The sequence below is a fragment of the Rhinopithecus roxellana genome, chromosome 17 (assembly GCF_007565055.1).
Source record: "Rhinopithecus roxellana isolate Shanxi Qingling chromosome 17, ASM756505v1, whole genome shotgun sequence".
Lineage (NCBI taxonomy): Eukaryota > Metazoa > Chordata > Mammalia > Primates > Cercopithecidae > Rhinopithecus > Rhinopithecus roxellana.
The window spans coordinates 53316135-53340295 of record NC_044565.1 but is presented as its reverse complement, the minus strand read 5'-3'; the positions used below and the strand labels follow the sequence as shown (position 1 = coordinate 53340295).

Genomic DNA, 24161 nt, shown 5'->3' with positions numbered 1-24161 from the left:
GCAAATACTGATGAGGAAGGCAAAGGAAAGCCCTGTGGATTTAACTGGAATTAGAGTTGTCCGTTTGAACTACTTGATATACACACACACACGGACACATGCACACTCACACATGCACACTGTCACACATGCACACACACACTCACATGCTAGTATTCACACACACCTACACACACGCACACATGTACACATGTGTGCATTCACATTCATATGCACATACATGTACACACCCGTGCATTCACACGCACACACATGTACACACGTGCATTCACATGCACACACGTACACACATGCATTCACATACGGCTACACACTCGCACACACGTACGCTGTGTGCACTCACACACTCACATGCACACACGTACACAAACATGCATTCATACACATGCACACACCTGCACTCTTACATGTGTGCATTTACACACACGTGTGCATTCACACTCACATGCACACACATGTACACACACATGCATTCACACTCACATGCACACACATGCACTCTCACATGCGTGCATTTACACACACATGTGTGCATTCACACACATGCACACACGTACACACATGCACTGTCACATGCGTGCATTCACACACGTGCGCATTCACACACATGCACACATGTGCATGTACATATACACACTCGCAGGCATTCACACACACATATGCACACATACACACACTCTCACATGCGTGCATTCACACACATGCACACACGTACACACATGCAGTCACATGCGTGCATTCACACACGTGTGCATTCACACACATGCACACATGTGCATGTACATATACACACTCGCATGCATTCACACACATATGCACACATACACACTCTCACATGCGTGCAATCACACACACATATGCACACATACACACTCACATGCGTGCATTCACACACACACACTAATCCCGCCCACTGAAAGCACCTGAGCAGTGACCCCATCCAAGTTTCTAAACACCAGGGCTAGGTGCCAGGAAGAGCTGCTGACCCCGTATGAGGTCGGGAAAAGCAGGAGGTGGGCCTGGACATGCTGTGGGTCCAGAAAGTAATGAGCTGGGGATGCGTCAGGGGACAGAAGCCAGCTAACGAGGCTCCTGCTTGCCAAGCCTGAGGTCTGGAACAACGTGAAGATCAAAATAAATTCCAGCAGGAACAGCCCCTACACCAGCAAGTGAAACAGGAAGGCCTGGAGCCCCAGCGGGTGCCGAGTGAACACGGAGGAAGGGGACACGCTTCCTGACAGCGAAAACCAGCCCCTGGGTAAGTGCCATCGCACGGCCATGACACTCACAGCCCACAAAGGCAGGAATCATCGACTTACTAAAAACGTTGGGTGAAAGTTTGAGGGGAAATGGGATATTCATGGTCTAAAAGTAACTCTCCACACGTCTTACTGGTTACGGAGGAAAAGAAAAGCAACTTCCCCATGGAGAAACCTGATGGACACCGGCTTCACCCAGGTCACGCTGACATCAGCAGTGAGGGGCCCTCAGACACGCTTACTCACAACACCACTGCCCACTGTGCAGGATTCCCGCTACATACAAACACACAACCTGTCTAATACTGAGGAAACCAGTGGCAATCACAAGATCGTCAGAAAATAAGGTTATTTTAGAAAAACAAAGGATAAGCCTGCATCAGCAAGAGGGTTTTACACCAGGAGAGAAGTAATTCCAGAAGACAGCGATGGTGAAGCTAATGTAACTTACAACATCAGCAGCAGGCCAGCCTCTGCTATGTGAGATCAAACGTGGCTGAGAAGAGGCCAGCTCATCTCAACTTCCGCGTCAGAGTCACACCATTTACACCCACCAGAATCTAGTGAATCACAGAGCACTCACTGAGCAATAAAGACCATATCTGGCCGGGCGCGGTGGCTCAAGCCTGTAATCCCAGCACTTTGGGAGGCCGAGGCGGGCGGATCACGAGGTCAGGAGTTCGAGACCATCCTGGCTAACGCGGTGAAACCCTGTCTCTACTAAAAAATACAAAAAACTAGCCGGGCGAGGTGGCGGGCGCCTGTAGTCCCAGCTACTCGGAGGCTGAGGCAGGAGAATGGCGTGAACCCGGGAGGCGGAGCTTGCAGTGAGCCGAGATCGCGCCACTGCACTCCAGCCTGGGTGACAAAGCGAGACTCCATCTCAAAAAAAAAAAAAAAAAAGACCATATCTGGACTCTGACCAGCAAGAATCATCTGACATAGAGCAAAGAGACTCGAATCACACGACAGATGTATTTTTGAACAATTTCCACATTCTTAAGCTCTTCTGCTCTTAGCTCTATCTGGTATTGTCAGTTCACCTGCGTATGTTTCCTAAGGAGCTTAGAAGTTACCACTCCATCCTACCAAGTGAAAGCAGAACAAACTGAAAAACCAACTCTTTTTAAATCTGTAAGAGAAGTGAAGTCACAGAGCAAACCACCACCCCTCACACTGGAGAGACAGGCAGACAGAAAGATGCACAGCTAACCACAGCAGAAACCCCTATGGGAACCAGGGCTGGGGTCGAGAAACCCAAACTGTACTTGACCAGCTGGGGGCTCAGTGTAGACAAGTCGGACAGCTTTAAAAAACTCCAGACCCAGTCATCAGGGGCCTCACACTTCTGTAAATTTTACTTGCAAAAGCTCTACCAGGTCCCAACAGTGAGTATCACAGAAAAGTTCCCTGTGCTTCTGGCAGAAGGAGGGAAAGGGGGCCGTTCTGAAGTCTGTCAGGATACATCTGAAATCTGTTCTTATGAAAGCCTGAAGTCAGGAGAGCTCAGCCAGCGAGATCCCAGCCTGCTGCGCTTTCATGAGAGCCTGACCCGGGTGAAGGGAAACACGCAACTCCAGTCCCTCCAGAGTTCCGTGTTATGGACTGAATACAATGACCCCCTCCCTGGGGTCCGTGGGCTGAAACCCTACCCTCTAATGTGGTGGTATTGGCAGGCGGTGTCTGTGGGAGGTAAACAGGATTAGATAAGGTGATGGGGGGGAGCCCTCATGAATGGGATTAGTGTCCTTACAAAACTCCCAAAGAGCTTGCTTCTTCTACCCACCATGTGAGAACACAGCAAAAACGCAGTCATCCATAAACCAGGGAGCAGCTCTCACAAGACACCAAAGCTGCCGGTGTCCTGACCTTGGGCGTCCCTGCCTGCAGACTGTGAGAAATCATGTTTGTTTTAAGCCACCCAGTTTATGGTATCTGGTTACGGAAGCCTAAGCTGACTAAGACAGGAGAGGAAGGGAAACCCCAAGTCCAGCCGCTATCAGCCATCACGTCCCACTTAAAGGAGGGAGTCTGAGAAACGCTGGTGAAGTTCATAGCCCAGAGGCACAGGCTGACTACAAGACTGAGACTGTCCTAGCTAACGCAGTATGGAGAAATACAAGGCATACTGATTCGAAAGGAAGAAATAAAACTCCCTTTGCTCTCAGATGATATCACTGTCTAGGTAGGAAATCCAAAAGAACCAACAACAAAAAGCTCCTGGAACTAACAAGCAATTATGGCAAATTTACAGGATACAGGGTTAATACACAAAAGTTAATCACTTTCCTATACACCAGAAACACAGCAGGTGATACCCGAAATTAAAAACACAAAACCATATACATTTGCACCCCCAAAAAAGAAATGCTTAGGTATGAATCTAACAAAACATGCCTAAGATCTACAAGAAAACTACAAAACTCTGATGAAACAAATCAAAAACTAAGTAAATGGAGAGAGATTCCATGTTCATGAATAGAAAGACTCAGTAGTGCTAAGATGTCCATTTTTCCCAACGTAATCTGTAGGTTCAGTACAATCCAATTCAAAGTTCCAGCTGGTTATTTTGCACATATCAGCAAACTGATTGTGAAGTTTATCTGCAGAGGCACAAGACTCAGAATACCCAGCAGAATATTGAAGAGGAACACAGTTGAAGAACCGACACTACCTGACTTCAAGACTTACTATCATGCTATAGAAATCAAGACTGTGACACTGGTGAAATAATAGAAAAATAGATCAACTGATCTTTGACAAAGGACCGAAGGCAATACAATGAAAAAAATAATAATCTTTTCAACAAACGGTACTGAAACCATGGTAAATCCACATGCAAAAAAATTACTCTAGACATAGGCCTTACACCCTTAACAAAAATTAAGATAATATGGATCACGGGCCAGGTGCAGTGGCTCACACTTATAATCCCAGTGCTTTGGGCCACTGAGGAGAGAGGATCGCTTGAGGTCAGGAGTTTGAGACCAGCCTGGGCAACACAGAGAGATTTCATCTTTGCAAATTAAAAAGAGAGAGAGAAAGAGAGAGAAAAGCCAGGCACGGTGGTGCATGCCTGTAGTCCCAGCTACATAGGAAACTGAGTTGTGAAGATCACTTAAGCTCAGGAGTTTAAAGCAGCAATGAACAATGATCATTGACTCATTATAAAAAGTCTCTTAAAAAAGTTTTTTAATGATTACAGACCTAAATATAAAATGCAAGACTCAGCCAGGCATGGTGGCTCACGCCTGTAATCCCAGCTCTCTGGGAGGCCGAGGCAGGCCGATCACTTGAAGTCAGGAATTCAAGACCAGCCTGACCAACATGGTGAAATCCTGTCTCTACTAAAAATGCAAAAACTAGCCGGGCATGGTGGCATGTACCTGTAGTCCCAGCTACTCAGGAGGCTGAGGCAGGAGAATCGCTTGAACCCGAGAGGCAGAGGCTGCAGTGAGCAGAGATTGCACCACTGCACTTCAGCCTGGGCAACAGAGTGAACCACTGCCTCAAAAATAAATAAAGAAATAACATACAAGACTATAAAACTTCTAAGACAACTTATAAGATAGGAGAAAATCTAGACAACCTTAGATTTGGCAATGACTTTTTAGATATGGCACCAAAGGCACAACCCATAAAAGAAAGAACTGAGCGGGGCGCGGTGGCTCACGCCTGTAATCCCAGCACTTTGGGAGGCCGAGACGGGCGGATCACAAGGTGAGGAGATCAAGACCATCCTGGCTAACATGGTGCAACCCCGTCTCTACTAAAATACAAAAAAAATTAGCCAGGCGTGGTGGCAGGTGCCTGTAGTCCCAGCTACTTGGGAGACTGAGGGAGAATGGCGTGAACCCGGGAGGCGGAGCTTGCAGTGAGGCAAGATCGCCCCACTGCACTCCAGCCTGGGCGACAAAGTGAGACTCTGTCTCAAAAAAAAAAACAAAAAGAAAGAACTGATAAGTTGGACTTCACTGAAACTAGATTTTCTGTTCTGCTATCAGGAGAATGAAGAGAAGCCACAGACTAGGAGAATATATTTGCAAAAGACGTATCTGGTAAAGGACTGTTATCCAAAATATACAAAGAACTCTTAAAGTTTAACCATAAGAAAACAAACAACCTGATTAAAAAATGGGCCAAAGACCTTAACAGACACTTCACCATAGAAGATGTACGGATGGCAAATAAGCACATGAAAATATGTTCCATGTCATATGTCATCGGGGAACGCAGATTACAACAAGGAGATACCACTGTACATCTAGAAGCATGCCCAGAATCCAGAACACTGACACACCAGAGGCTGGGAGGGTATGGAGTAGCAGGAATCCTCACTCCCTGCTGATAGGAACAACTGGCACAGTCAACTTGGAAGACGGTTTGGCAATTTCACATAAAACTAAACATACTCTTACCATACTATCTGTGATGGTTAATACTGAATGTCAACTTGATTGCATTGAAGGATGCAAAGTATTGATCCTGGGTGTGTCTGTGAGGGTGTTGCCAAAGGAGATGAACATTTGAGTCAGTGGGTTGGGAAAGGCAGACCCACCCTTAATCTGGGTGGGCACCATCTCATCAGCTGCCGACACAGCTAGAACATAAAGCAGGCGGAAAAATGTGAAAAGGCTAGACTGGCCTAGCCTCCCAGCCTGCATCTTTCTCCTGTGCTGGACCCTTCCTGCCCTCGAACATCAGGCTCCAAGTTCTTCAGTTTGGGAACTCGGACGGGCTCTCTCTGCTCCTCGGCTTACAGATGGCCTATTGTGGGACCCTGTTATTGTGTGAGTTAATACTTAATAAACTTCCATATATATATATATATCTGTCCTGTTAGTTCTGTCCCTCTAGAGAACCCTGACTAACACACTATCCAGCAATTGTGTTCCTTAGTATTTACCAAAAGGAGCTGAAAACTTATGTCCACACAAAAACCTGCGAGAGGATGTTTACAGCAGCTGTATCCATTAATTGCCAAAACTTGGCAGCAGGCAAGATGTCCTTCAGTAGGTAAATGGATAAATAAACTGTGGTACATCCAGACAGTGGAATATTACTCAGCAATAAAAAGAAATAAGCTACCAAGCCACAAAAAGACAAGGGAGAACCTTCGATGCATTTTATTATGTGAAAGGAGCTAGTGTGAAAAGGTTACCAACTGTATGATTCCAACTATGGGATATCCTGGAAAAGGTAAAGCTATGGAGGCAGTGAAAAGATCAGTGGTTCCCGGGGGCTGGGCGGGGAGGAATGGAGATCAGTGGTTCCCTGGGGCTGGGCGGGGAGGAATGGAGATCAGTGGTTCCCTGGGGCTGGGCAGGGAGGAATGGAGAAGTGGACCACAGAGGGTTTTTAGGGCAGAGAAACAACTCCGTATGACTTGAGAATGGTGGACATGTGTCATTATACATTTGTTCAAATCCACAGAATGTACAACCGCAAGAGTGGACCCTAATGTGAACTGTAGACTTGGGGTGGTCCTGATGTGCTAGTGCAGGTTCATCAGTTGAAACAATGTACTGCTCTGAGGAGAGAGGTTGATAAGGGGGAGACTGTGCAGGTCAGGGGGATGGGTGTGTATAGGAAGTTTCTATATCTGCTTCTCAATTTTGCTGTGAAGTTAACACTGCCCTAAAAAACAAAGTCCAATAAAACTTACTTTTATTTTTATTTTTATTTTTTTGAGACAGAGTCTCTCTCTGTCACCAGGCTGGAGTGCAGTGGCGCAATCTCGGCTCACTGCAACCTCCACCTCCAGGGTTCAAACGATTCTCCTGCCTCAGCCTCCCAAGTAGCTGGGACTACAGGCCCATACCACCACACCCAGCTAATTTTTGTATTTTTAGTAGAGACGGGGTTTCACCATGTTGGCCAGGATGGTCTCCATCTCTTGATCTCATGATCCACCTGCTTCAGCCTCCCAAAGTGCTGGGATTACAGGCGTGAACCACCGCACCCGGACTTACTATTTATTTTATTTTTTTTTTTTTTTGAGACAAAATCTGGCTCTGTCGCCCAGGCTGGAGTGCAGTGGCGCAATCTCAGCTCACTACAAGCTCTGCCTCCCAGGTTCACGCCATTCTCCTGCCTCAGCCTCCCGAGTAGCTGGGACTACAGGCGCCCGCCACCACGCCCGGCTAATTTTTTTTTGTATTTTTAGTAGAAATGGGGTTTCACCGTGTTCACCAGGATGATCTCGATCTCCTGACCTTGTGATCCACCCGCCTCGGCCTCCCAAAGTGCTGGGATTACAGGTGTGAGCCACCGCGCCTGGCCGAAAAAATTGTTTTAAACTGAAAGCATTCAGACGCACAGAAGCTGAAGGAATCCTTAACAACAGATGTGCACTACAAGAAATGTTACACGAAGTCCTTCAGGGAGTAGGGAAAGAATGTCAGACAGAAACATGGACCCCACACCACAGAATGAGGAGCACTTGGAATGAGAGCTACACGCGTAATCAGAGATTTTCTTCTTCTTATTCAAATATCTTTACAAGGTAACTTACTATTTAGACAAAAATAAAAACAGTGTACTGTGGGGTTTATAAAAGTAAACTGGGCCGGGCACAGTGGCTCATGCCTGTAATCCCAGCACTATGGGAGGCTGAGGCATGCAGATCGCTTGAGCTCAGGAGTTCAAGACCAGCCTGGCAACACAGTGAGATTCTGTCTCAAAAAAAAAAAAAAAAAAGTCAATCGTCTGAAACAATGGCACCAAGATGAGGTGGAGAAACAGGAGCTCAAGCTGTGCCGACATGCAGAGGTGCACTAATACTTGAAGGCTGGCAGGTCGGTCAAGGATGAAACTTCTGGTTTCTGGTTGGACGTGTAAAGCACTTGAAAGTCTTACTCCCCTACTTAGATCCAACAAAGAACTGAAGTCCCTGGATAAATTACTACCTTGAATCTGGAGAGAGAAGCAGATACACGGAACCACAGCTGAGATCAGTTTTCCCGGAGCCATGAACTGGTAGGAACACTTCCAAGGCAATTTGGACAAAATGCTGCAGGCTGAGTGTGGACTAGCTTGAGAGAGATCTTGGGCGCCTGGTATGACAGGGACACTGTACTTTTATGGGTTTGCACATCCAGAAACCCCCACCTTGTGCTCACAACAAAGATCCGAGAAAAATCCCTTTACGTATCAGGCAATAAAAGGGAAAAAGGAACCATTTTTAAAAACCCCCAGAACTCTGTCCATAACAAAAACCAAGGGAAACAACTTTGCCAGAGCCTTCTCTGTTGTGGGGGAAGGGCAGCTGGCCAACTCCAGCCCCCTCTAGCCCAAAGGAACAAAAAAGAGGCTAAGAAACACTTCTTTTTTTTTTTTTTTTTTTTTTTTTTTTTTTTTTGAGACAGAGTCTCGCTCTGTCGCCCAGGCTGGAGTGCAGTGGCCGGATCTCAGCTCACTGCAAGCTCCGCCTCCCGGGTTTACGCCATTCTCCTGCCTCAGCCTCCCGAGTAGCTGGGACTACAGGCGTCCGCCACCTCGCCTGGCTAGATTTTTGTATTTTTTAGTAGAGACGGGGTTTCACCGTGTTAGCCAGGATGGTCTCGATCTCCTGACCTCGTGATCCGCCCGTCTCGGCCTCCCAAAGTGCTGGGATTACAGGCTTGAGCCACCGCGCCCGGCCGAGGCTAAGAAACACTTCTGAAGGTCGGCCCAAAAACTCAGGACCAGTAAAAGACTAAGACCCCTAATCATAAGCCTAAGATTATAGAACAGTTCTCCTCCCCAATGCCTCATCCTCACATCAACAGGGCTCCAGAACAGTAAGTGAATCAAACCTGCAAGGAATAAATCTCTTAACAAAGGAGTTTTTAAGAAAGCAAAGACATCCAGGGGAGACAAAACAAAACAAGGAAACCAAAGCCTCTGGCATCTACAGCTACGGCAAACATTCAACACAGCAAAACTTCTACCCAGATAACATAACACCCCACATGAGTGGCCTCTTCACCTCAGCTCCTTTTAACAAAACAGCTTATCAGGCTGTCAACAAAAATAACAAGGCGAGAAAAAATATAGTGTGAAGAGACAAAGCAAGCAGCAGAGACTCACTGGGACGGGTCACATATTTTGGAATTATCAGATAGAGAATTTTAAAAATTGTGGCTATATAGTAAGGGGGATATGGTGTGGCTGTGTCCCCACCAGAATCTCATCTTGAATTGTAGTTCCCATAATCCCCACGTGTGGTTGGAAGGAACCAGTGGGAGGTAACTGAATCATGGGGGGCGGCTTTCCCCATGCTATTCTCGTAAGTTCTCATGAGATCTGATGGTTTTAGAAGGGGCTTCCCCCTTCATTCAGCTCACATTCTTCTCCTTCCTGACATCACGGTGAAGAAGGATATGTTTCCTTCCCCTTCTGCCATGATTGTAAGTTTCCTCCCCAGCCCTGCAGAACTGTGAGTCAATTAAACTTCTTTCCTTTATAAATTACCCAGTCTTGGGCAGTTGTTTATAGCAGCATGAGAACGGACTAATACAAAGGGTTCTATGGAAAAAGTAGACAACATGCAAGAGCAGATGGGTAATATAAGCAGAGAGAGGGAAGCTCAGAGAGAATCAAAAAAAAAATGCTGGAGATCAAAATCACTCTAACACAAAGAATACCTTTGATGGGTTCATTAGCAGAATGGACTAAGTTGAAGGAAGAATCAGCAAGCTTGAAGACATGTCCATTGAAACTTCCCAAACTGAAGTGCAAAGACAAAAAAGAATGGGGAGCGGGGATTGGGGGAGAATAAAATAGCCCTGAACTGAGGAACAATTATAAAAGATGTAACATATGTATAAACGGTAAAACAGAAGTAGAAGAAAGAGAAAAAAGTGAATAAATGTTTGAAATAATGTCCACAAATTTTCCAAAATTAATGACAGACACCACAGAGATCCAGAAAACTGAGAGAACACCAAGCAGGATAAATGCGAAAATATCTGTACCTAGGCATATCATATTAAACTTGCAGAAAGCCAAAGACAGAAAACCTTGAAAAAGGCCAAAGGAAAAAATGCACCTAACCTATAGAAGAAAAAAGATAAAGAATTACATCAGACCGTTCCTCAGAAACTATACAAGCAAGCAAGAAAAAAAAAAAACTACCAACCTAGCAATCTGTATCCAGGAGAATTATCCCTTAAAAGTGAAGAAGAAATAAAGACTTTCTCAGACAAACAAAAAAGAAAAGAATTTGTCGCCAGTAGACTGACCTATCTTCCAAATAAATGTTCACAGAAGTTCTTCAAATGAAAAAGAAAATTATATAAGTCTGAATCTCAGATCTAAGTAAAGTGGAAAGAGAGAGTGGAAATAAGAAGAAAACTAAAACACAATCTTTTATTTGTTCTTCATTGATCTAATAGATAACTGTTTATTCAAAGTAATGTCAGTAATAATGTATTAGGTGATTATGAGATATGGAGAATAAAATAAATAACAGCAATGTTGTAAGAGCTGGGAGGGAGGAATTGGGAATATTCAGTTATTGGGTAAATGTATACTATAAACTCTGAGGCAACCACTAAATTTTTTTTTTAATGATAAGCTAAGAGGAGAGAAAGCAGAATCATATAAAATGTTCAATTAAAACCAGACAAGGCAGAAAAAGAGGGGAATATTTAAAAACAACAATAGGCCAGGCACGGTGGCTCACGCCTGTAATCCCAGCACTTTGGGAGGCCGAGGCAGGTGGATCACGAGGTCAGGAGATCGAGACCATCCTGGCTAACATAGTGAAACCCCATCTGTACTAAAAATACAAACAAATTAGTTGGGCATGGTGGTGGGTGCCTGTAGTCCCAGCTACTTGGGAGGCTGACGCAGGAGAATGGCATGAACTCAGGAGGCAGAGCTTGCAGTGAGCCAAGATTGCCCCACTGCTCTCCAGCCTGGGCAACAGAGCAAGACTCTATCTCAAAACATAAATAAATAAATAAAAATAGGCCGGGCGCGGTGGCTCAAGCCTGTAATCCCAGCACTTTGGGAGGCCGAGGCGGGCGGATCACAAGGTCAGGAGGTCGAGACCATCCTGGCTAACACAGTGAAACCCTGTCTCCACTTAAAAAATACAAAAAATTAGCCGGGCGAGATGGCGGCGCCTGTAGTCCCAGCTACTCGGGAGGCTGAGGCAGGAGAATGGCGTAAACCCGGGAGGCGGAGCTTGCAGTGAGCTGAGATCCAGCCACTGCACTCCAGCCTGGGCGACAGAGCGAGACTCCGTCTCAAAAAAAAAATAAATAAATAAATAAATAAATAAATAAATAAATAAAAATAAAATAATAAAGAACAAGCACGACAAATAGAACAGTCCCAAATATGGTAGACATTAATTCAACTGTATTAATAACCAATTTAAACAAGAATGATCTAAATATACCAATAACAGAAAGAAACTATCAAAATGGATTTTAAAAACTAACTATAATACATGTCATCTACAAGAAGCCCTCTCTAAATATAAGACACAAATAGGTTAAAAGTAAAGGAATGAAGAAAGATATACCATATTAACACTAATCAAAAGAATGCTGTCCAGAGACAGTGCTTCATGCCGGTAACGCCAGCACTTTGGGAGGCCAAGACAAGAAGATCACTTGAGCCCAGGAGTTCAAAGCAGCCTGGGCAACACAGGGAGACCCCACCTCTATGAAAAATAAAAATGAATTAGCCAGCTGTGGTGGTGTGCACCTGTAGCCCCAGCTGCTTAGGAAGCTGAGATGGGAGGATCACTTGAGCTTGAGAGGTTGAGGCTGCGTGAGCCATGATGGCACCACTGCATTTCAGCCTAGGTGACAGAGAAATACTTTGTCAAAAAAGGAAGAAGGGAAGGGAAGAAGGAAGGGAAAGAGAAGGGAAGAAGGAAAGGAGAGGAAAGGAAAGGGAGAGGAAGGGAAGGGAAGGGAGGGGAGGAGAGAGGGAGGGGAAAGGGAAGGGAGGGAAAGAAGGAAGGAAGGAAGGAAGGAAGGAAGGAAGGAAGGAAGGAAGGAAGGAAGGAAGGAAGGAAGGAAGGAAGGAAGGAAGGAAGGAAGGAGAGGGAGGGAGGGGAAGAAGCTGAGGGAGCTATCTGAATTTTAAAAACAGCAAAATCATCAGAGATAAAGGGGGACATTATGTAATAATAAAAGGTCAATCTTCCAAGGGAACATAACAATCTTTATCACATATGCATCTAACAGCTGAGCATCAAAACATGTGAGGCGAACACTGACAGAATTGCAAAGAAAGATAGACAAATCCACTATTATAGTTGGAAATTTCAATGCTAACAGTAATTGACATCCAACAAGCAGAAAATCAGTAAAGATATAGTTGATCTGAATAATGCCGTCAATTAACTTTTCTTATTGGCATTCATAGATTACTTCATTCAACAACAACAGAATATATCCATTCTTCTCAAGCTCACAAGAAACATTCACCAAGACAGATAACATTCTGGACCATAAAACAAGTCTCAATATATTTATAAAGACTCAAATTATACAAAGTTTATTCTCTGACTACATCGGAAATAAATTAGAAACAAATATAAAAATCTAGAAAAATCCCCAATTAATTGGAAACTAACAAATATCTAAAAACAAAACAAAACATCCCCACAAGTCAAAGATAAAATTAAAAAGTGAATTAATTAGAACATATTTAAAATTAAATGAAAATGAAAAATATATCAAAATTATCAAAATGTGTGTGATGCCACTAAAACAGTACTCTGGGGGAAATTTACAACACTAAACCCCCGCACTAAGGAAAGAAAAACCACACTCTGCAAGGCCAGCATGGGAGGATCACTTGAGACCTGGAGTTCAAGACCAACCTGAACAACCTGGTGAGATTCCATCTCTACAAAAACTTTTTTTAAAAAAATTAGCCAGGCCAGGCGCAGTGGCTCATGCCTGTAATCCCAGCACTTTGGGAGGCCAAGATGGGGAGATCACCTGAGGTCGGGAGTTTGAGATCAGCCTGACCAACATGGAGAAACCCTGTATCTACTAAAAATACAAAATTAGCTGGACGTGGTGGCGCATGCCTGTAATCCCAGCTACTCGGGAGGCTGAGGCAGGACAATCACTTGAACCCAGGAGGCGGAGGTTGCAGAGAGCTGAGATCGCGCCATTGCACTCCAGCGTGGGCAACAAGAACGGAACTCCTTCTCAAGAAAAAAAAAAAAATTAGCCAGGCATGGTGGCACATACCTGTAGTCCTAGCTACTCAGGAGGCTGAAGTGGGAGGACTGCTGGAGCCAGGCGTTTGAGACTGCAGTGAGCTATGATTGCACCACTGCACTTTAGCCTGGGTGGCAGAGCAAAATAATAATGTTAATAATGTCTGTTTCTAAAATAATAATAAAAATAATGACGAAGAAAGAACTCAAATCAGTGACTTCAGCTTCCACCTAGGGAACTTAGAAAAAGGAGCAAATTAAAACATGTAAAAGAAGACAAATTATAAAGGTCAGAGCAGAATCCAATGAAATAAAAAATAGAAAAAGAGAAAAATCAATGAAACCTAAAGTTCTTTGAGAGGATCAATATACTTGATAAGCCTCTATCCAGACTCACGAAAGAGAGAGAAGATACAAATTATCAGTATCAGGAATGAGAGAAGACAGCACTACATACTCTACAGATATTAAAAGGATAATAGAAAATATTCCAAATAACTTTATGGCAATGAATTTGACAACTGAACTGAAATGGACAAATGCTTTGAGAGAAACAAACAAATCATGCTCATTCCAGAAAAAATGGGTTACCTGAATAGCCTGTCTAGTAAAGAGATTGAAACTCACAGCTAAAAACCCTCCCGCAAAGAAAACTATAAGCCAAGATAGCTTCACTGGTGAATCTCCAAACATAAGGAAAGAATAATACTATCTACACAGAATCTTCCAAAAAACTGAACAGGAGGGGCTACTTCCCAGCTCATTGTATGAGATCTGCATTACTCTGACACAAAATTCAAACTAAGACATTGATATAGTTTGGCAATGTGTCCCCACCCAAATCTCGTGTTAAATAGTAAACCTCAATGTTGGAGGTGGGACCTGGTGGGAGGTGACTGGATTACGGGGATGGATTTCTCATGAATGGTTGACACCACTCCCTTGGTGCTAGCTTCACCACAGTGAGTGACTTCTTGCAAGATCTGGCTATTTAAAACTGGGTGGCACCTCATTCTCTCTCTTGTTCCCACTCCTGTTATGTGAGATACCTGCTTCCACTTTGCCTTCTGCCATGACTGTAAGCTTCCTGAGGCCTCTCTAGAAGCAGAAGGAGTGGGGCATTGCTATAAAGATACCTGAAAATATGGAAGCAGCTTTGGAATTGAGTAACAGGCAGAGATTAGAAGTGTGTAGAAGGTTCAGAAGGAGAGAGAAAAGATGAGGGAAAGTTTGGAACTTTTTAGAGACTGGTTGATTGTGACCAAAATGCTGATAGTCATACGGACAATAAAGTCCAGGCTAATGAGGTCTCAGATGGAAATGAGGAATTTATCGGGAATTACAGCAAACATCATACATGTTTGCCTCAGCAAAGAACTTGTCTGCATTCTGTTCATGCCCTAGGGATCTGTGGAAGTTTGAATTTGAGAGTGATGACTTAGGGTATATGGTAGAAGAAATTTCTAAGCACCAAAGTGTTCAAGATGTTTCCTGCCTGTTTCTAACAGCCTATGCACAGATGCAAGAGCAAAGGAATGACCTGGAGCTGGAACTTGTATTTAAAAGGAAAGCAGAGCATAAAAGTTTGGAAAATTTGCAACTTGGCCACATGGCAAAGAAATAAAAAGTTTTTGAGAGAGGATTTCAAGCAGGTTTGTAGAGCAACCACTTCCTTGAGAAATTTACATAACTACAAAGAACCCAAGGGCTGATAGCCAAGACAATGGGGAAAAAACCTCAAAGGCATTTCAGAGACCTCTTCCTAGAGAAATTTGCAGAACTTCAAAGATAGCCAAGGCAATGGAGAAAAAAAACCTCAAATGCATTTCAGTGACCTTCAGGCAGCCCCTCCCATCACAGGGCAAGAGGTCTAAAAGGAGAGAATGGTTTCATGGACCAGGCCCAGAGCCCCTCTGCCCTGCAGAGTCTCAGGACACTGCTCCCTGCATCCCAACTGCTTGGGTTCTGCTAGGGTTCTAGCCTCAGAGCAAAAGGGCCCAGGTACAGCTCGGGCCACAGGTCCAGAGGGCACAAGCCATGAGCCTTTGTGGCTTCCATGTGTTATTAAGCCTGTGAGTGCACAGAGTGCAAGGGTTGAGGCTTGGGATTCTCCAACTAGATTTCAGAGAATGTATGGAAAAGCCTGGGTGTCTAGACAGAAGTCTGTTGCAGGGTAGAAGCCCTCATGCAGAACCTCTACTAGGACAGTGCAGAGGGGAAATGTGGGGTTGAAGTCCCCACACAAAGTCCCCACTGGGGCACTGAGTAGGCGCTGTGGGAAAAGAACCACCATCCTGCAGACCCAAGAATGATAGATTCACTGGCAGCTTACACCCTGCACCTGCAAAAGCTATAGACACTCAAAGCCAGCCCATGAGAGCAGCCTCAGAAGCCCCTGCAAAGCCACAGGGGGCTGCCTAAGGCCTTGGGAGCCCACTCTTTGCACCAGTGTGCCCTAGATGTGGGACATGGAGTCAAAGGGTATTATTTTGGAGCTTTAAGATTTAATGGCTGCCCTGCTGAATTTTGAACTTTCATGGGTCCTGTAGCTCCTTTCTTTTGACCAATTTCACCCTTTTAGAATGAGAATATTTACCTAATGCCTTTATCCCCTTTGTATCTTGGGAGTAACTAACTTGTTTTGATTTTACAAGCTCACAGGTAAAAGGAGATGAGTATCAGATGAGACTTTGGACTTGAACTTAGGACTTTTGAGTTACTGCTAGAACAAGTTAAGGCTTTGGGGGACTATTGGGAAGAGATGATTGTATTTTGAAATTCAAGAAGGGCATGAGATTTGGGAGGGGCTAGGGGCAGAATAATACAGTTTAGATTTGTGTCTCCACCCAAATTTCATATTGAAATGTAATTCCCAGTATTGAAAGTGGGACCTGGTGGGAGGTGACTGGATCATGAGGGTGGATTTCTCATGAATGGCTTAGCACTATCTTCTTGGTGCTATCCTCGCTATAGTGAGTAATTTCCTGTGAGATCTGGTCATTTAAAATGGTGTGACACCTTGCGCTCTCTTTCATTCCCACTCCTGTTATGTGAGATGCCTGCTCCTACTTTGCCTTCTGCCATGACTGTAAGCTTCCTGCGGCCTCCCCAGAAGCAGATGGTGGTGTCAGAAAACAGACGCTTCCTGTAGAGCCTGCAGAACTGTGGGCCAATTAAACCTCTTTTCTTATAAATTACACAGTTTCAGGTATTTCTTTATAGCAATGCAAGAATAGCCTCATACAGACATTAAAAGAAAAAATAAAGAAAATATTGCATTTATTAGTAGTGAATATAATGATACTGCTTTTCCAGGTAATCCAGGGCTCCCTTACCTTTTCTTCATAATTTGGTAGTTTATCTTTGCATATGGTTATGATGTCCATCCAGGAGTAGTTCCTCTCTCTTCGGATCTTTTCTAATTCTGGATCATTCTCATATTTGTCAGCATCCAGCTAAAAGAGTTAACCCACCACAAACAAGAGCTCAGATTAACAAGGAGATGTAGAAACATTCTCTTTCTGGATCTCCAATATGATTTTATACTCCAAATTTATCATTTGTTATTCTTTCAACCATCAACTAACTCTCTTCATCTCTTCTATCCATTTAATGGATTTTCCATTCTCCAATACACCAGCTATACATACAACGGATTCCTGTTTGATTTCTGCCTCCCTTCTCTGCAAGAGCCCATCCCGGGGAATTCTTTTTCCCATTTTGAGATGATGGTCTCACCAACTCAAGCCTGTCTGACCTATCCACAGGTCCCTCACTGTGTCCTGTTTCTCTGCCACCATCCCACTCATGAGTCTGATTGATCCTCAATTCCATCTCTTCGGTCAGTTTGTTTCCATGAGCCAAACCATTGTATGCCCTCACAGCTTGCAAATAAAACTCAAGTTAATTAGGCTGAGTTAATTAACCTTCTATCACCTGGCCCCAGCTGACTTTTCTACTTCTATCTGTTCCTTGTCTCCTACTTTTTAAAGAACTCTACATTCTAAACCAAATAGGATGATTGGCTATCTTAAAAATATTTGATATTTAACATCCCCACAATCTTGCTCATGACAGTTTTCTATGCCCAAAATTCCATTCAACATTTTCATTTATTACAATTCTATCTCTATTAAGGTTCAATTTTACTATTCCTTCCTTACGAAGCACTTCCCTGATGAAGCTCCAGACAGAATTAATCTGAACTCTTAAAACTACTGGCAGTGAATTTAGCACACTTTATGTTTTGCAATAAACTGCACATTATATCATCACTGCTTAACTGAACAACAAACTCCAGTGTTGCAGGAAGTCCCAAATGGAGGGACCAGCTGGAGCCGCGGCAGAGAAACATAAATTGTGAAGATTTCATGGACATTTATCAGTTCTCAAATAATACTTTTATAATTTCTTATGCCTGTCTTTAATCTCTTAATCTAATTCTGGATCTTCATAAGCTGAGGATGTACGTCACCTCAGGACCACTATGATAATTGTGTTAACTGTACAAACTGATTGTAATACATGTGTGTTTGAACAATATGAAATCAGTGCATCCTGAAAAAGAACAGAATAACAGCAATTTTTAGGGAACAAGAGAAGACAATCATAAGGTGTGACTGTCTGTGGGGTCGGGCAAAAAGAGTCGTATTTTTCTCCTTGCAGATAGCCTATAAACGGATGTGCAAGTAAGGAAGACATCACTAAATTCTTTTCCTAGCAAGGAATATTAATATTAACACCCTGGGGAAGGAATGCATTCCTGGGGGGAGGTCTATAAATGGCCGCTCTGGGAATGTCTGTCTGAGGCAGTTGAGGTAAGGACTGAGCTATGCCCTGGTCTCCTGCAGTCCCCTCAGGCTTACTAGGGTGGGGAAAAACTCTGCCCTGGTAAATCTATGGTCAGACTGGTTCTCTGCTCTCGAACCGTTTTCTGTTATTTAAGATGTGTATCAAGACAATACGTGCACCGCTGAACACAGACTCTTATCAGTGGATCTGTTTTTGCCCTTTGCCTTGTGATCTTTGTTGGACCCTTATCAGTAGTTCTGCCTTTAGGTCGGGCGTGGTGGCTCACGCTTGTAATCTCAGCATTTTGGGAGGCCGAGGCGGGTGGATCACCTGAGGTCAGGAGTTCAAGACCAGCCTGGCCAACATGGTGAAACCCCATCTCTACTAAAAATGCAAAAATTAGCCAGGCGTGGTAGCAGGTGCCTGTAATCCCAGCTACTCGGGAGGCTGAGACAGGAGAATCACTTGAACCCAGGAGGCGGAAGTTGCAGTGAGCCGAGATCGCACCACTGTACTCCAGCCTGGGCAACAAAGAGTAAAACTCCATCTCCAAAAAAAAAAAAAAAAAGTATTTCTGCTTTTGCCCTTTGCCTTGTGATCTTTGTTGGACCCTTATCAGTAGTTCTGCTTTTGCCCTTTGTCCCGTTCCCTCAGAAGCATGTGATCTTCATTAAACTCTTATTAGCAGTTCTGCTTTTTGCCCTTTGAAGCACGTGATATTTGTACCTACTCCCTGTTCTTACACCCCCTCCACTTTTGAAACCTATAATAAAAACTTGCTGGTCTGAGACTCAGGTGGGCATCACGGTCCTACCAATATGTGATGTCATCCTCAGCGGCCCAGCTGTAAAATTCCTCTCTTTATTTCTCAACTGGCTGACACTTATGGAAAATTGAACCTACGTTGAAATATTGCAGGTGGGTTCCTCCAATACTCTAGAATGTATTAAAGTACTAGTCATCAATATGTTATTTTCTACAAAGATGACTCTAAAACTTAGCACATCCACTGCATGATATGCACAGTACTATTTGCTATAGTCTGAATGTGTCCACCCCAAATTCTTATGTGGAAACTTAACACAAATGTGATAGTATTAAGGGGTGGGACCTTTAGGATGCGATTAAGTCAAGCCCTCATTTATAGGATTAGTGGCCTTATAAGAGAGATGGAGCTGGGCTCTGTGGCTCACACCTATAATCCCAGCACTTTGGGAAGCCAAGGCAGGCAGATCACCTGAGGTCAGGGGTTCAAGACCACCCTAACATGGTGAAACCCCATCTCTACTAAAAATACAAAAATTAGCCAGGCATGGTGGTCCACGCCTGTGATCCCAGCTACTCGAGAGGCTGAGGCAGGACAATCACTTGAACCCAGGAGGAGGAGGTTACAGTGAGCCAAGATTGTGCCACCAGCCTGGGTGACAAAGTGAGGCTCGATCTCAAAAAAAAAAAGAAAAGAAAAGAAAAAGAAAAAAAAAAGAGAGGGAGGGAGAAAGGTAAGGGAGCAGTTTGTCCCCTCCACCACATGAGGACAGAGCAAGGAAATGACTCTCTATGAGGACAGGATCATCATCAGACACTGAATCTGCTGGCACCTTAATCATGGACTTCTCAGCCTCTAGAACTATAAGACATAAATTGCTGTTGTTTATAAATTGCCCAGTTTAAGCTACTTTTGTCATTTTGTTATAGCAGCAGGTATTTAGTTTATTCTAAAGGGATTTAGTTTATTCAAGCTAAAATAATCTTCCAATTGTTTGTATGTATGCAAAAAGGCTTTTTAGAACTCTGTGTCACGAATAACAGATTAATAACAGATACACAAACATGTCCATATGTGTTACCTCTGTTAAACAAAAATTATGGGAGATGTTATATAGATATAATGTTTATATGGGGTGTGTGTGTGGTTTTTTGTTTTTTGGGTTTTTTTAGAGATGAGGTCTCAAACTTCTGGCTTCAAGCAATCTGCCCGCCTCAGCCTCCCAAAGTACTGGGATGACAGAAGCCACCATGCCTGACCCAGCAGAGGTCATTGTTTTGGACTAAGCCACTGGACTAGGCCCCATGAGGAGACCAAACCAAAATGGAACCACTCATGCCATATGCCACATGATCAAACTAAAACTTTAAAGAAGCAGGTGGATCTCAGACCAGCTTTTCCTGAGATCAGAAGATTCCCATCTTCCTGAGTCAGACTAAGGAAGTAGCTTCTGCTTTAACGCTTAGAAAAAAGTAACCTAATGTAACTTGATGTTAACCAATCAGCTGTTTTCCCTATTGTTCTGTTTCTTTGTTGCCACCATACAAAACCCACTGTTGTGCTATTACCCTGTGGAACTCTTATTCTATTTTGTAGAATGGGGGCTGCCCTATTCATGAATCAAGAAAAAAATCAATTAGATCTTTAACTAAATTTGTTGTAATTTTGTCTTCGGACATCACTGATCCAGAATGGATATTAAGAAAGCACACAGGCCAGGTGCGGTGGCTCACGTCTGTAATCCCAGCACTTCGGAAGGCCAAGGACGTCAGATCACCTGAGGCCAGGAGTTCAAGACCAGCCTGACCAACATGGAGAAACCCTGTCTCTACTAAAGATACAAAATTAGCCAGGCATGGTGGCGTGCGCCTTGTAATCCCAGCCACTCCGGAGGCTGAGACATGAGAATGGCTTGAAACCGGGAAGAGGAGGTTGCAGTGAGCCAAGATCACGCCATTGTACTCCAGCGTGGGCAAAAAGAGCGAAACTCTGTCTCAAAAGAAAAAAAAAAAAAGAAAGAATACAAAAATACACAGGACATTAAAACCACAGAGTAAACATGATTTAATTGTGATAGCCCTTTGACTCAGAGCAGAACTAGACAGTAGGAAAAACTGTTTTGAGCCCATGTAATAATCTAAAAGATGACCATGAAATCTTTTTTTATTCTTTGAATACATTTAGAAGTTAACCTGTGATCTCATTCTTGTTCTTTTTTTTTTTTTTTTTTTTTTTTTTTTTTGGAAACGGAGTCTCGCTCTGTGGCCCAGGCTGGAGTGCAGTGGCCGGATCTCAGCTCACTGCAAGCTCCGCCTCCCGGGTTCACGCCATTCTCCTGCCTCAGCCTCCCGAGTAGCTGGGACTACAGGCGCCCGCCACCTCGCCCGGCTAGTTTTTTGTATTTTTTAGTAGAGACGGGGTTTCACCGTGTTAGCCAGGATGGTCTCGATCTCCTGACCTCGTGATCCGCCCGTCTCGGCCTCCCAAAGTGCTGGGATTACAGGCTTGAGCCACCGCGCCCGGCCCCTTGTTCTTAAAACCCTCAAATGCACAATGAAACTCCCCAGGTGTATTAATGTGAACCCTCTGGTTGTTTGGATTGTGGAAAAATTAGACATTATACGCCAAAATGTATTCTCCTCTTATTAATGGAAAACTATAAACCACTAGATTGCTTTGAAGATAGTACCCTCCAGCAAGGTAGATTGTACATCTTTTCCTAGGAAAGGGCAAATACTATGTAAACATTAACACGCATGCCCTGTTTGGCACTGGTATGCCAATTGTCACTTCCCTCTTCTGTTATTTGGGATACAACAAGATGATCTCCAAATATATTACGCTGGAATATTCTATTCTATAATCCTTCCCCAAGGGAAAAAGTGTGATAATTGTGTTAACTGTACAAACTGATTGTAAAATCAATCAATGGTCCCGGGTAATCCTGTGTATTTTATTTAAATCACAAGAATGTACATTAGATCCAGTGACCCCTCAGGCTATCCCTGAGGCCTCCCCTGGCCCTCGCCTCTGCAGTAAACCTTTGTTACCGCAAAACCACTTGCAAATAAACAAGGTGAGCGTATCAGGACTGGTGCTGTGCAAGCAATGGGACATCTGTGCAAAGCCTTGCAGCGCCTTGCAAAGCTAGCGTTACAGAGGCAGGGCTGACACCGGGTCCGGCCGGTACCCAAGCCAGCGCCACCGCCTGCTGAAGACGCCCCCACCCCACCACCGAGAGCGACCCCCCAGGACCCGCGACAGACCGCAGCAGGACCCCGCCTGGATCCGGAGGTGCCTGGTCCCTCCCCCAGGACACTTCCATGCGGAATCCCCCTTCCTCCGATATAAGAGAAACCCCTGGGCCTTTGACCGGGGGCAGCCAGGCGAGCGCTGGGCGTCGGACAAGCATCCCACGAGCTCGCAGCCTGCCACCGGCAAATCTCGCAGCCCAGTCGGCCGACCCTCTAGGCCGCTGCCAATCCCGGGGCTACGCGTGCGCAGCGAGTCCCGGGTGCGAGGGCCCTCACTCGCCAACTTTGCTGCTGAGCATGCGCAGCACACCCCAGGCCACAGAAAGTGACCGCCGACCCCCACTAGCCCCACTGCTGAGCATGCTCAGCACACCCCAGGCGCCGGAAGCCAACCGTCGACCTCTTAAACTCCGCTGTTGAGCATGCGCAGCACACCCTAGGCGCTGGGAGCTGACCGCCGATCTCGCAATGCCGCTGCTGAGCATGCGCAGCACACGCAGGCGCCGCGCAGGAGGCCCTGACCACCCAGCCGCACTGCTGAGCTAGAGCAGCCCGCCCCAGGCACCGGGAGCGGCCACGGACCCCCTTCCCCGCTGCTGAGCATGCGCAGCATACCGCGGCTCCCGGGCCGCTACCTGGCACCCGGAGAAGGTTGGGCTGTGCGCATCGCTCGGGGGTCGGCGTCGCCCGCACGCTCTGCGAGCTTTCGGGCCGCGTACCTTCCAGTAGAGCACCCCCAGCCGCCGGAGCTGTTCCAGGCCCACCGGGCGGTCGGGGTCGGGGCGGTGGGGTTGCTGCGGGTCGCCCGGGGCGTCGTCCATGTACCAGGCCAGCACCATGACGGACAGAGCGAGGGCTGTGTTCGAGCCGTAGGGCCGCGCTCAGAGCCCGGCGGCCGCGCTTTCTTTTATAGGGAGACGTAGACGCGCCGAGAAGCCGGGATTGGGCGGCGGGGCGGAGGCAGGACTGGCGCGGGGCAGGCCCCACGGCTCCGCTTTTCGGAGGCAAAGGCATTCAAGGCCCGGCCCTGCCCTGGGCACCCTCGGACCTGCCTGAGGCCCGCGGCCCGGGGTCAGCAGTTCTCCAGACGCGCTGGGGGCTGCGTGAAGCTCACCGTAGGCGTCGCACGTGCCTTGTGTATGCCGATGCCGTCTTCCTGCACCTTCAGAACAATCTTGTGAGGCAAACGATGTTAAACGTGTTTAGAGCAAGGAAAGCAAACGCAAATAATAATAAGGATTTTGTTAAGCTCATGCAACCCATATGGGTACAGTTGAGACTTGACAGCTGGGATCCCAGGTATGGGGTGAGACATTGTCCTCCACCTCCCCGTTCTCCAGACTTTTGCAGTATCGGCATTCTGCAATGCTATCCTGTACTTTTTAAACCTCATCTTGTTTCCTCTTTTCATCGTTTCTCCCTTACCCATACACTGTAATGTGCTAGTCTTTGAATAAAAACAAGCTTCCCCATCCCATTCTGAATTTTTCAGTGTAGCTAATAAAGTCCAGCCGCTTGACCATCCTAGATGTCTTTTCAAGCCAACCAACTCAAAAAGATCAGATTATCTCAGCCATTCCCTCAGTGTCTTTAACAAATAACAATAAAGCATACAGGATTTAAATGAGACTGCTTAAGAGCACAACCCCAAAGCATGCAATTGACTCTTGAACTTCCAGAAATATTGCACGGAAAATACACACTTCTTTCATTTCTATTCCCTTGCTCTAATGACTTTGCAAATACATCCTCATTAGAGAGCCTACCTCTCCACCTCTTCATGTGACCAGCTTCTACTCATCCTTCAAGACCGCATCTTAGACGTCATTGCCCATTTTTCTGCGGCACTCATGACAAAGCTTCATGCAAGAGTCGAATGGCAATCTCGCACCTCGCATTTTCTCCTTAACCCA

General features: G+C 45.2%; 1 protein-coding gene across 1 annotated transcript in view; it reads right to left on the bottom strand.

Moving 5' to 3' along the window:
• The window catches only part of ADI1 (acireductone dioxygenase 1), a 28746-nt gene extending 5417 nt beyond the window's left edge, over positions 1-23329 (bottom strand). Inside the window, exons 1-2 of the mRNA XM_010357908.2 lie at positions 22968-23329; positions 16773-16892 (exon numbers count right to left, since the gene is read on the bottom strand). Coding sequence (XP_010356210.1) covers positions 16773-16892; positions 22968-23087 — 240 coding nt within the window. The 5' untranslated portion in view covers positions 23088-23329. The remainder of the gene's footprint in view (positions 1-16772; positions 16893-22967) is intronic.
• Between the last annotated feature and the right edge of the window lie 832 nt (positions 23330-24161).